Raw genomic sequence first — 12,823 nt, 5'->3', positions numbered from 1 at the left:
TTATTTGCTTCTTTTCTTTCTGCAGCTACTATAAATCTCTTCAAAACTTGGGGCCTAGGCCCACAACAATACACCTGATATTCCCTCCCCTCATAATGGCTCCTCCTATGCTGTTGAGTCTTATAATAATGTATAGCACCCTGTGTTTATATCCCCACTCCCTTTTTTTGTGTTTTGATTTTTTACAATTATAAAATTATAGTGTGTGTTTTTCTTCTTTTTCCATTCACTTCTTTTCCCAGCTTTTCATTTTTTTATCTACAGAGAAGTTGAATACTTTTTACTTATAGTCACCAATAATTAACATATTGTCATATTATTTTTCTTTCCCTCTCCTCTTCAGTAGATGATGGTAGACATCAGGACATTTTATTCCTAAATAATTTAGACTGTATCTCTTAAGACAATGATATTTTTTATATAACCAAGTATCATTATACCTGAGAAATTTAATATTAATAACATCTAATACTGTATGTTCATCTTCTCTCAATTATCCCAATAATATTTTTTATAGCAAAGTTTTTGTTTCTGGATCCAAGAGCCAAGGAAAGATCATGCATTGCATTTAGTCGCCATTTCTTGTTAGTCTCCTTTACTCTAAGACAGTTTCTCCAGCCCTTCAAAAATATTTGAAGAGTCTAAGTCAGTTCTTCTGTAGCATGAGGTTCATAGTGACAACTTGTCCTGTTGTTGATGAGGCCAGCGAGGTTTGGTCACTTGGCTAAGGTGGTAGGTGATCTATAGGATGATAATACATTGAGACACTAACAATTTATCCTTTATCTTTTTAATTGATGTTCCTCATCTGAATCAATGAATATATTATCTGTTACCATTATTCTTTTCAGTACTGAAATTTTCTCAGATTTGACCAGTCAGAACTCCTTTAGGTCCTCATGACCTGCCCTCTCAGGGTTACCATTACCCTTGATCTTTATTACACAAAATGTCAGGCTCATCTTGAACTTTTCCCCAACCCTGGACTCAGGTTTTCCTCTAAGAATCTGTTTCCTTTCCATGAGAGATGGTGTATTTATAAATGAAGTTTATTGATACTGGAGTGTCATAACTTCTAGACCTTTTCAGTAGACCTTCAAAGTCCACAGACTTTGGAAACCATCCTCCATCAATCCACCCACCTAGAGTTCATACTCATATTTCACATTATTTAAAGATTAAGTATTGGCATATTTGAAGTTAGAGCTAGAATACCACCTTTTTGGGGTCTTTACCAACATTCAAATAGTACAAAAATTAGTGTAGCTGGGTGTAAATAGCAGCTTTTATGGTGAACCGGGTCTGTATGCTGGTCATTTAATGAGTTCTTATCTCTGACGTTAATGTAGTTTTGGGGCAGTGCCGTGACAATATTGAGCCCAAAACGCTGCCCATCACTGAAGAGGAGCAGATTTACCCTTGGGACACATGTGCAGCAGTTCACGACGTGAGGCTTTCATTATTACAGCGTTATTTTAAGGATGTGAGTATCATTTTTATCAATGAGTATTTTTGTTTGTAAAATTCATGGCAGAGTTTTATATTTTTTCTTCTAATAAATGTCATTCTAATTTGGAATCTGGAACTTTATTAGAAAAAATTAATTTGTGAATAGTAAAATGGAAATCTATTAATAAGTAAACATTTCAGGTTATAAATGTTACACCTTTGTTTTACATTTGTTTAGTGGGAATTGTACAAATTCAGTATAATGGAATAATAAATATTAACTCTATAAAAAACTTTTAGATATGGCATGGATATTTTATGAAGATTTTTGCCTCCTTATTTTACTTTCATATAAAGATATACAGTGAAATCTTATTTAATGCTGTTTAAATGTAAAGTAGGGTCAGGTTTAATACATGGCTTCTATGATTTCTTGTGAACTTGGTAGATTTTTGTCTAGCTTTTGTACCTAGTGAATTTAGCACTCAGTTGTCTTAGAAGACCAATTTTATTTATTTAGTTGCTGCAGCTTTAATTTCTTTATAAAATTTCTGTACCATTTTTAATGTTTCCTGACTGGATTATCAAATGGGGTTTCTTTCACCTGTAGTTTTTTGGATTTTGTATCTTCAGGTAAGTAAACAGATGAGAAGCAATTGCTTAAATTGTAAAATGAAGCATTATTTTTATTTAGCTATTTGAGATCATAATCTTGATAGATTTCTAAATATATTTTTTCTTGCCCATAATGCACTGGAGTGTATGTAAGAAACTAAAAGGATAGGTAAAAGACAGAATGCTTAATGAGAATAAACAGTAACTGACCTAGTGATGGTAGGAGACAGAGTTGAGTATGGTTCAGCGATTTGGACTGAGGAGAAGGTTTATGGTGGGATCTGGAGAAGATGGCTGTACTTGTGGAGGTGTCCTATAGTGTAGAAAGAGTCCAGATCAGAAACACTAGTTTGGTCTTGATTCTGCCATTTCTTAATATTGTGAACTTGGCCAAATAAGCATTCAATTTCCTCATCTGTATGGTACGGCTCATAATGATCTTTCATGCAGCAATTTAGGAGGGCTCAGGTATTAGGCTTTATAAAGGTAGTTCTGGTTAGATAATGAGGATCATGCTTCCATATATTTTGAGGCTTTAAAATGAAATAATTATTATTATTTGGAAAAAGATATAAACCCACAAACTTTCATACTTCTTTTGTTTATTCTTTGAATGTTTTGCAGCGTATATGAGGGAGGGACCCCCCCCCAAAAAAAAACAGAATTATCTTCAGAGGGTGGGCCCCTTGTAGTACAGGCTTTCCCTACTAGGTGAGTCTTCCAGGAACCCATCTCTATCAGTGTGCTGACTGGCATTGTTGTAAGAGGCTTCCTTTGGTTTCATTGAATTTTTTTGAAGACTCTTTCAATGCATTTGCCCATTTCTTTTTTTTAATATGTTTTATTGGTTATGCTATTACATTTGCCCATCTTATGATGGGTGACTTATAAGCGCATCTGTCCACACTGCGTTGAGTGTTCAGCTTTTAGACCTAAAACAGCATGACACCCATGCCGTACCCCCCGACCCCCGTTCACCCAATCTTGCCCCAAGCGAATTTTTTTTGTTTACCCTGATGAAAAAACATCCTGAAAGGGAAATGTTTGCTGATTAGAAGAGGAGAAACAAAAACAGACAGAAGCACTAAAGGGTATCAAAATTAATGTATTCAAAAACTGTTTTGAGCAGTGGAAAGAAGTCTTGATAGGTGTATTACATCAAATAGAGAGTACTTTGAAGGTGACTGAAGTTTAAACATGTAAGAATAAATACGCAGTGTTTTATATAAATTATGGTTTCTTAAAAATAAATTCAGTTTATTATAGAAGAGACATTATTTACATGATGAAAGATTTCAGTATGTCAATGGAATGGGCTGCATCACGTGATGCCATTCAATAGTGGTTTATTTCAGTCTACATACTTTCCAAGAATGTCATGATTCCTAAATAAGAAATAACACCTCTTGTCTAGAACTACTTTGGTGCCTCCATATTCTGGAAGAAGAATTTTATCTCCATCTTTCACACTAACTGGTTGAATCCACCATTTCCTTTGGAGCCTGATCCAACAGCTATGACAGTTGTTGCAATACTTTTCTTTGAGATTTTTCTGGAGGTATAATGCCTCCTTTGGTTACAGTTTCTGCAGCACACTTTTCAACCAACACTCAGTCAAGGAGGGGAAGAAACTTTCTGAATGCCTGTCTGGCCATGGCTCTGGTCGCTACAGTTTGTTCGTATTCTGCTCTTGTGCTGTGACCTCAAGGAGACACCAGCAAGTAGGCCCGCAGGACACGTGAACTTGGGAAAAGGCCCTAAATGCTGGTGTTTTTTTTTGAGTCCTCCCTCATATATATATTACTTTATTAGTCAGAGATGGACAGATATCTTCATTTTGAAGAAAATAATGAAAACTGTACTAAGTTCTGCTTTTGCAGAAATTACCACCTTTATTTAGATTATTTTCCTCAAATAATCTTGATTTTAATTTTATCATTTTGAATCACTTTATTTTTCTTTATTTCATTTTATTTTTAAAAATATATTTTATTATGCTATTACAGTTGCCCCAGATTTTCCCACTTTGCCTCCCTTTACTCAGTACCCCATTGCTTCCAGCAATTCCCCCTTTAGTTCATGTCCATGGGTCGTGCATGTAAGTTCTTTGGCTTCTCCATTTTCTGGACCATGGATAGCAAATACAAGGCCCTCAGGCTGAATCTGGCCCTCCACCTTGTTTTATCCAGCAGCAGCACCAAGCTCCTTGCCCCTAGTTAAGGAGTAGTTACATTTATTCAGTCCTAAAATTACATTTGGCTCTTTGACGGCAACCTTGAGGCTGCTGTGACCCCTGGTGAAAATGAGTTTGATCCCCCTGTTCTATACCCCCTGTTGATATACTCTCAACATACCCCTGTTTATTCTGTACCTACCGATTATGCTTCTTAATTCCTGAATCTTCCCCCTAACACTTTCTTCCCTTCTCCCTCCTAACTGATAACCCTCCAAATAATCTCCTTATCTATGATTTTGTTTCTGTTCTGGTGGTTTGCTTAGTTTCTTTTTTAGATTCAGTTGATAGTTTTGAATTTGTTGCCATTTTATATTCATAGTTTTAATCTTCTTTTTCTTAAATAAGTCCCTTTAACATTTCATGTAATAATGGCTTGGTGATGAGGAACCCCTTCAGCTTTTCCTTGTCTGGGAAGCACCTTATCTGCCCTTCCATTCTAAATGATAGTTTTGCTGGGTAGAGCAATCCAGGTTGTAGGTCCTTGCTTTTTATCACTTTGAATACTTCTTGCCAGTCCCTTCTAGACTGCAAAGTTTCTTTTGAGAAATCAGCTGACAGTCTCATGGGAACTGCTTTGTAGGTAACTATCAGCCTTTCTCTTGCTGCTTTTAAGATTCTCTCTTTATCTTTACCTTTGGCATTTTAATTATGACATGTCTTGGTGTGGCCCTCTTTGGATCCAACTTGTTTGGGACTCTCTGTGCTTCCTGGACTTGTATATTTCCTTCACCAAATTGGGGAAGTTTTCTTTCATTATTTTTTCAAATAAGTTTTCAATTTCTTGCCCCTCCTCTTCTCCTTTTGGCACCCCTATGATTCAGATGTTGGTATGTTTGGAGATGTCCCAGAGGCTCCTTATGCTATCCTAATTTAAAAAAAATTCTTATATCTTCTTGCTGTTCTGGTTGAATGCTTATTTCTTCCTTATGAGCCAAATCATTGATTTGAAACTTGCCTTCATCCTCTCCACTGTGGGTTCCCTATAGATTTTTCTTTATTTTACTTAGTGTAACCTTCATTTCTTCCCTTATGTTTTTGCTGTATTCATTGAGTTCTTTGAGCATCCTGATAACCAGTGCTCTGAACTCTGCATCTGATAGATTGCTTATCTCCATTTCATTTAGTTCTTTTGCTCTTTTCTTTCATTTGGGCCATATTTCTTTGTCTCCTCAATTTGGCAGTTTCCCTGTGTTTGTTTCTGTGTATTAGGAAGATCTGCTTTGACTCCCTGTTTTAGTATCGTGGCCTATTGTAGAAAAGGTACCTGTAAGTTGTGTGGGACAGAGCCTTAGGTACTCAGCAGGGCAGGGGCAACCCATTTCACCATTTTGTGGCTCTGTGTAGGGGTGGGCTTGGAAAGGGGAAAATGCCTCTCCTGGCCTCTGGAGGTTTTCCTGGCACTGGCCCTGTTTTCAGTCACACACATACTCTATACGTACCTGGTGCCCTTTCAGCTGTTGCCGTGGTGCTGAATCTTAGAGGGGGGTAAACCTCATAAATTCTAAGTCTGTGCAGTCCATTAAGTGGAGTCTCCTGAAAATCCAGCAGCAAGTTCCACTGGTTTTTGCAGCCAGTAGTTATGGAGATTTCTCTTCCTGGTGCTTTAACCCTGGGCTACGCCATCTGTGTGATCTGGCCTGTGGCTGGGATCCTTTGTTCCTGAGGTATCCCTTCAATTTTTATCCACCACATATGAATGTGGGACTGCCCATTCCACCACCTCTCTGCGCCACACCACGTCACTGAGCCTCTCTGTCCATTGCCATGTCTCTGCTGCTCCTACCCATCTAGAGAAGTGTGGCTTCTTTAAATCCTTGGTTCTCAGACTTCCATAGAGCTTGATTTTCTGATGCTTGTAGGTGTTTTGTTTTGAGGTCTCGTTGCAATTTTTGTCTGTAGTTGTGCAAGGAGGTGAAGTGTGTTTACCTATGCCACCATCCTGACTGGAAATCTGAATAACTTTAGAGTAAATGGTTAAACGTAAATCCTGAAGCCAAATAGAAAAATGACTTCATTTAATCAAAATATAATCCAGACCTAAAAGCAAAATAATTTTCAGGGAAGGGGAGATCTAATAAAGGAGACAAAAAGTAGGGTGTCTCTTTCTTGGAGCCAGAGTACTTAATTATTTCTAGAAAAAGATCTTTTCTTTAATAGATTCTGAAATCTGAACATTTGTTATGTATCTGTTAGTGATTATGAGACTTTATTTTTATATTAATACTTTTGTGTGCTTAATATAATGGTTATTTTTTGTATACAAGGTCTGTCCAGGATGTATATAGCCACGTAATAAAAAAAATAGAGACATTTATTGAAGAAGATGTAAGATATCAGAGACATTGTACACAGTACAAAGATACCTCAGTACTCTTCAAAATAAGCACCTTTGGACTGCATATAGTTTTCCCAATTGCCATCACCTGCCCTATCATATTTGCCTGAATTTCATCAGTGGTCTGAAATCTCTTCCTTTTCCAAGGTGATTTTAGTTTTGGGAAAAGCCAGAAGTTGCAGGGCACCAAATCTGGGCTATAGGGGAGCTGAGTCACCCAGGTGATTTGATGTTTTGCCACAAAACTGCATGAGACATGATGCATGAGTAGGTGTGTTGATGTGATGAAGCTGTCATCACTAGTTGGCCATAGGGGTGGCCTTCTGAATCATCTGAATAATTTCTGCAGAGAAATGTACAAGCTTAACACAAAATTTGATGCAGATTCCTTGCTCTACTCGCTCAGTCATTTTGAATGTGACAGCCAGACAGTACACATGTTCACTCAGCAGCATCTGCCACCCCCACTGACTAGTACAGTGAAGTTATCATTGTTCACACATGCACATTCTAGTCTACTATCCTTAGCTGCCAGGTTACGTAGATGTCACACAAACTGTTCTCATTATATTAACAAGGGCTGAATTTTTCCTGACAGACCTCGTATATGGTGTGATCCCCAAACTGTGCCTCTGAAGGTCTTGAGCCTTTTCTTTAATTAATTACATAGTTTCCTGAGGGACTAGTACATGCTATGTGTGTTGTAGATGCATATAGGATTTCTTTTTTTTTTTTTAAATTTTAATCATTGTTCAAATACAGTTTTCTCCTTTTTACCCCCAATCCAGTCCCCCCTCCCACCCTTCACACTTCCTTCCCATTACCACCCTCCCCTTAGTTTATGACCATGTGTCCTTTAAGTTTGTTCCTGTGAACCCTTCCCACTGTCCCCTTAAATTCCTTCTACTCTCTTCTGTGGGCACTGTCAGCCTGGCCTCTATTTCAGTGTCTTTGGTTATATTTTGCTTGTTTCTTTGTTTTGTTATTTAGGTTCCTGTTAAAGGTGAGATCATATGGTATTTGTCTTTCACTGCCTGGCTTGTTTCAGCTTAGCATAATGTTTTCCAGCTCCATCCACGCTGTTGCAAAGGGTATGAGCTCCTTCTTTCTTTCTGCTGCATAGAATTCCATTGTGTAAATGTACCATAGTTTTTTGATCCATTCATTTACTGATGGGCATCTTGGTTGCTTCCAGCATCTAGCTATTGTAAATTGTGCTGCTATGAACATTGGATGCATAGGTTCTTTTGAATTCGTGTTTTAGTATTCTTAGGATAGAGTCCCAGCAGCGGAATTGCAGGGTCAAAAGGCAGATCCATTTTCAGTTTTCTGAGGAAGTTCCATACTGCTTTCCATAGTGGTTGTACGAGTCTTCAGTCCCACCAGCAGTGCACTAGGGTCCCCTTTTCTCCACAACCTCCCCAACACTTGTTGTTTGTTGCTTTGTTTATGATGGCCATTCTGTCTGGTGCGAAGTGGTATCTCATTGTGGTTTTAATTTGCATCTCTCTGATAGCTAGCGATATTGAACATCGTTTCATGTGTCTTGGGATTTTCTGTATGTCCTCCTTGGAGAAGTGTCTGTTCAAGTCCTTTGCCCACTTTTTTAATTGGATTCCTTGTCTTCTTAGAGTACAGTCTTGTAAGTTCTTTATATATTTTGGAGATTAAACCCTTGTCTGAGGTATCATTGGCAAATATGTTTTCCCATACAGTTGGTTCTCTTTTAATTTTGATACTGTTTTCTTTAGCTGTGCAGAAGCTTTTAATTTTGATGAGGTCCCATTTGTTTATTCTTTCCTTTATGTCCCTTGCTCTAGGGGACAAGTCAGTAAAAAAGTTTCTTCGTGAAATATCTGAGATTTTCCTACCTACATTCTCCTCTAGGACTTTAATGGTGTCACGTTTTATATTTAAGTCTTTTATCCACCTTGAATTTATTTTTTGTATATGGTGTAAGTTGGTGCTCAAGTTTCATTTTTTTTGCACGTGGCTGTCCAGTTCTCCCAACACCATTTGTTGAAGAGGCTATTTTTACTCCATTTTATGTTGCTGCCTCCTTTGTCAAATATTAATTGACCATAGAGACTTGGGCTTATTTCTGGGCTCTCTGTTCTGTTCCATTGGTCTAAGTGCCTGTTTTTATGCCAGTACCAGGCTGTTTTGATTACAGTGGCCTTGTAGTATAGTTTAGTGTTGGGTATTGTGATCCCTCCTACTTTACTCTTCTTTCTCAAAATTGCAGCAGCTATTTCAGGGGTCGTTTATAATTCCATATAAATTTTTTGAAGTGTTTGTTCTATGTCTGTGAAATATGCCATTGGTACTTTAATAGGAATTGCATTGAATGTGTAAATTGCTTTGGGTAGTATGGACATTTTGATGATATTAATTCTTCCAATCCATGAACACGGTATATGTGTCCATTTGTTTGTGTCTTCCTTGATTTCTTTCCTGAGTGTTGTATAGTTTTCTGAATACAGGTCTTTTACCTCTTTGGTTAGGTTTATTCCTAGATATTTTATTTTTCTTTTTGCTATTTCAAATGGAATTTTTTCCTTGATCTCTGCTTTTGCTGTTTCATTGTTGGTGTACAGAAATGCCTTTGATTTCTGGATATTGACTTTGTATCCCACTGTTTTGCCAAATTCATTTATTAGGTCAAGCAGTTTTTTGGTAGAGTCTATAGGATTTTCTTTGTATACTATCATGGCATCTGCAAACAGTGACAGTTTTGTTTCCTCCTTTCCGATTTGCATGCCTTTTATTTCTTTTTCTTGTCTGATTGCTGTGGCTAAAACTTTCCAGTACTATATTGAACAGAAGTGGTGAAAGTGGACAGCCTTGTCTTGTTCCTGATCTTAGTGGAAAAGATTTTAATTTTTGCCCATTGAGTATGGTGTTGGCTGTAGGTCTCTCATATATGGCCTTTATTATGTTGAGGAATGCTCCCTCTACTCCCACTTTGCCGAGTGTTTTTATCATGAATGGGTGCTGTACCTTGTCAAATGCTTTTTCTGCATCAATTGATATAATCATGTGGTTTTTTGTCTTTGCTTTTGTTTATGTGATGTATTACATTTACTGACTTGCGAATATTGAACCATCCTTGCATCCCTGGAATGAATCCCACTTGGTCATGGTGTATGATCTTTTTAATGTATTGTTGGATGTGGTTTGCCAGTATTTTGTTGAGGATTTTAGCGTCAATGTTCATCAGTGATATTGGCCTGAAGTTTTCTTTCTTTGTTGTGTCTTTATCTGGTTTTGGAATTAGGATGATGTTGGCCTCATAAAAAGAGTTTGGGAAACTCCCATCTTTTTGGATTTTTTGGAATAGTCTGTGAAGGATAGGGGTTAGCTCTTCCTTAAATGCTTTGTAGAATTCTCCTGTGAAACCATCTGGTCCTGGGCTTTTGTGTGTCAGGAGTTTTTTGATTACTGCTTCAATTTCTTTTGTTGTTATTGGTCTGTTCAGGCTTTCTGCTTCTTTTTCATTGAGTTTTGGAAGATTATATTTTTCTAGAAATTTGTCCATTTCACCTAGGTTTTCAAAATTCTTGGCATACAGTTCTTTGTAGTAATTTCTTACAATTCTTTGTATTTCTGTGGTATCTGTTGTAATCTCTCCTCTTTCATTTCTGATTGTGTTTAGTTGGGTCTTCTCTCTTTTTTTCTTGATGAGTCTGCTTAAAGGCTTGTTGATTTTGTTTATCTTTTCAAAGAACCAGCTCTTGGATTCATTGATCCTTAGAATTGTGCTTTTAGTCTCTATGTCATTTAATTCTGCTCTGATCTTGGTTATTTCCTTCCTTCTGCTTGCTCTGGGCTGCCTTTGTTGGTTGTTCCTCGAGTTTTTGTAGATGTAGGGTTAGGTTGTTTGTTTGGAATGTTTCTAACCTTTTTAGGTGGGCCTGTATCGCTATGAACTTCCCTCTCAGGACTGCCTTGGCTGTGTCCCATAAGTTTTGGGTTGTTGTGAATTCATTTTCATTTGTTTCCAGAAACCTTTTTATTTCTTCCCTAATATCATTCTTGACCCATTCATTGTTTAATAGCATGCTATTTAATCTCCATGATTTTGAGTGTTTTGGGTTTTTTTTCCTTGGGGTTGGTTTCTAGCTTCAGTCCTTTGTGGTCTGAGAAAATGCTTGGTATGATTTCAATTTTCTTGAAATTGTTGAGGCTTGTTTTGTGTCCTATCATGTGGTCTATCTTTGAGAATGTTCCGTGTACATTTGAAAAGAATGTATATTTAGCTTCTTTTGGATGGAGGGCTCTGTATATATCAGTAAAGTCCATTTCATCAAGGGTATTGTTCAATGCCACAATATCTTTGTTGATATTTTGTTTAGAAGATCTGTCCATTTTTGATAGTGGGGTGTTAAAATCTCCCACTATAATTGTGTTGCTGCCCATATCTTTCTTGAAGTCCTCTAAGATTTTCTTTATGTATTTGGGTGCTCCTATGTTGGGTACATATATATTTACAATATTTATGTCTTCTTGATGGATTCTTCCCTTGAGTATTATGAAGTGACCTTCTGGGTCTCTCTTTATGGACCTTTTTTGGAAGTCTGTTTTGTCTGATATGAGTATTGCTACCCTGGCTTTTTTTTCCTGTCCATGTGCTTGGAAGATTTGTTTCCAGCCCTTCACTTTCAGCCTGTGTAGGCCTTTTATCCTGAGGTGGGTCTCTTGTAGACAGCAGATATGTGGGTCATTTTTTCTTATCCATTCAGCTATTCTATGTCTTTTGATTGGAGTATTTAATCCATTTACGTTTAAGGTTATTATTGATAGGTACTTATTCATTTTCTTTTATGTACGTGTGTTTCCCCCCCACCCTTTCTCTCTTTTTCTTCCCTTCCTTAAAGCAGTCCCTTTAGGATCTCTTGCAGAGCTGGTTTGGTCGAGGTGTATTCTTTTAGACTTCTTTTGTCTGGGAAGCTTCTTATTTGGCCTTCTATCTTGATCGAAAGCCTTGCTGGATATAGTAGCCTTGGTTGCAGACCTCTGGTTCTCATTACCTGGAGTATTTCTTGCCATTCTCTTCTGGCTTGAAGTGTTTCCATTGAGAAGTCAGCTGTTAGCCTTATTGGGGCTCCCTTTTATGTTACTTCCTTTTTCTCCCTTTCTGCCTTTAAGATACTCTCTCTGTCTTGAATTTTGCCATTTTAATTATGATGTGTCTTGAGGTGGGCCTCTTTGGGTTCCTCTTGATTGGGACTCTCTGTGTTTCCTGGATTTGTGTGACTTTTTCTCTCATCAAATTAGGGAAGTTCTCCTTCATTACTTGTTCAACTAGGTTTTTGATCCCTTGCTCTTCTTCTTCTCCTTCTCGTATCCCTATTATACGGATATTATTACGTTTCATATTGTCTTGCATTTCTCTTAATCCTCCCTCCTCATTCTTTCTGAGCCTCTTTTCCTTTTCTTGCTCTTTCTGGGTGTTTTTTTCTACTTTTTCCTCCAACTCGCTAATCCGATCTTCTGCTTCATCGACCCTGCTTTTCATTCCTTCTACTGTGTTCTTCAGTTCAGAAATTGTATTCTTTATTTCCTTTTGACCTTTGTTGAGAGTTTCTATTTCCTTTTTCATGTTTATATAGTTTGCAGTGAGATTGATGTAGTTTCCCTCTAATTTCTGAAAGCTCAATGTGAGTTGATTGAACTTCCTGGTAATCATTGTTTTGAACTCACTGTCTGATAGTTGAGTTGTCTCTATTTCATTTAGCATTTTTCCTGAGGCTTCCTCGTTTCCCTTCAGTTGGGGGTTGTTTCTTTGTTTTCTCATTGTTTGTGTGTTTCTTCTTTTTTCTTCTTGTTTGTTAATTTGATCTGTTCTGATTCCCTGTAATTATGGTGTGAACTTCTGTGGTAGAATATTTGTGAGATTCAGTGGTGCAGTCTCCTTCGTGTATCCTGGTGTTCACAGCTTCCCCCTACTCTTTTTTTGTGATCAGTTGGAGGAGTAAGGCAAAATGGTTTAAGACAGCAAGACAGTATACTATGATATTTACATTAGCAGCCAGTAGAGAAGAGATGGGTTATCCTTTGGCTCCTTATAGTGTTAACCATGATCCTCCACCCCACTATCCACATTTTAGAAAGAGTGGAAAGAAGGTAAGACTCTTATTGGGGACGAGAGGATTGTTAGTTGGATCTAGAAAGCTGTGAGGCTGTGG

At 37.5% G+C, this 12,823-nt stretch overlaps 1 protein-coding gene across 6 annotated transcripts in view; it reads left to right on the top strand.

The window, feature by feature from the left end:
• Positions 1-12,823, top strand: part of UBR3 (ubiquitin protein ligase E3 component n-recognin 3) — a 212,589-nt gene that overhangs the window by 132,711 nt on the left and 67,055 nt on the right. For all 6 annotated transcript variants that reach the window (XM_045840779.1, XM_045840481.1, XM_045840699.1 and 3 more), the window contains one exon: positions 1,350-1,483. In XM_045840779.1, the coding sequence (XP_045696735.1) occupies positions 1,350-1,483 (134 nt within the window). The remainder of the gene's footprint in view (positions 1-1,349; positions 1,484-12,823) is intronic.

Source organism: Phyllostomus hastatus, unplaced genomic scaffold (assembly GCF_019186645.2).
Source record: "Phyllostomus hastatus isolate PE091 unplaced genomic scaffold, TTU_PhHast_1.1 phas_contig_1, whole genome shotgun sequence".
Lineage (NCBI taxonomy): Eukaryota > Metazoa > Chordata > Mammalia > Chiroptera > Phyllostomidae > Phyllostomus > Phyllostomus hastatus.
Note: the sequence above shows the minus strand (reverse complement) of the source record. Positions and strands in the feature narration are given on the sequence as shown.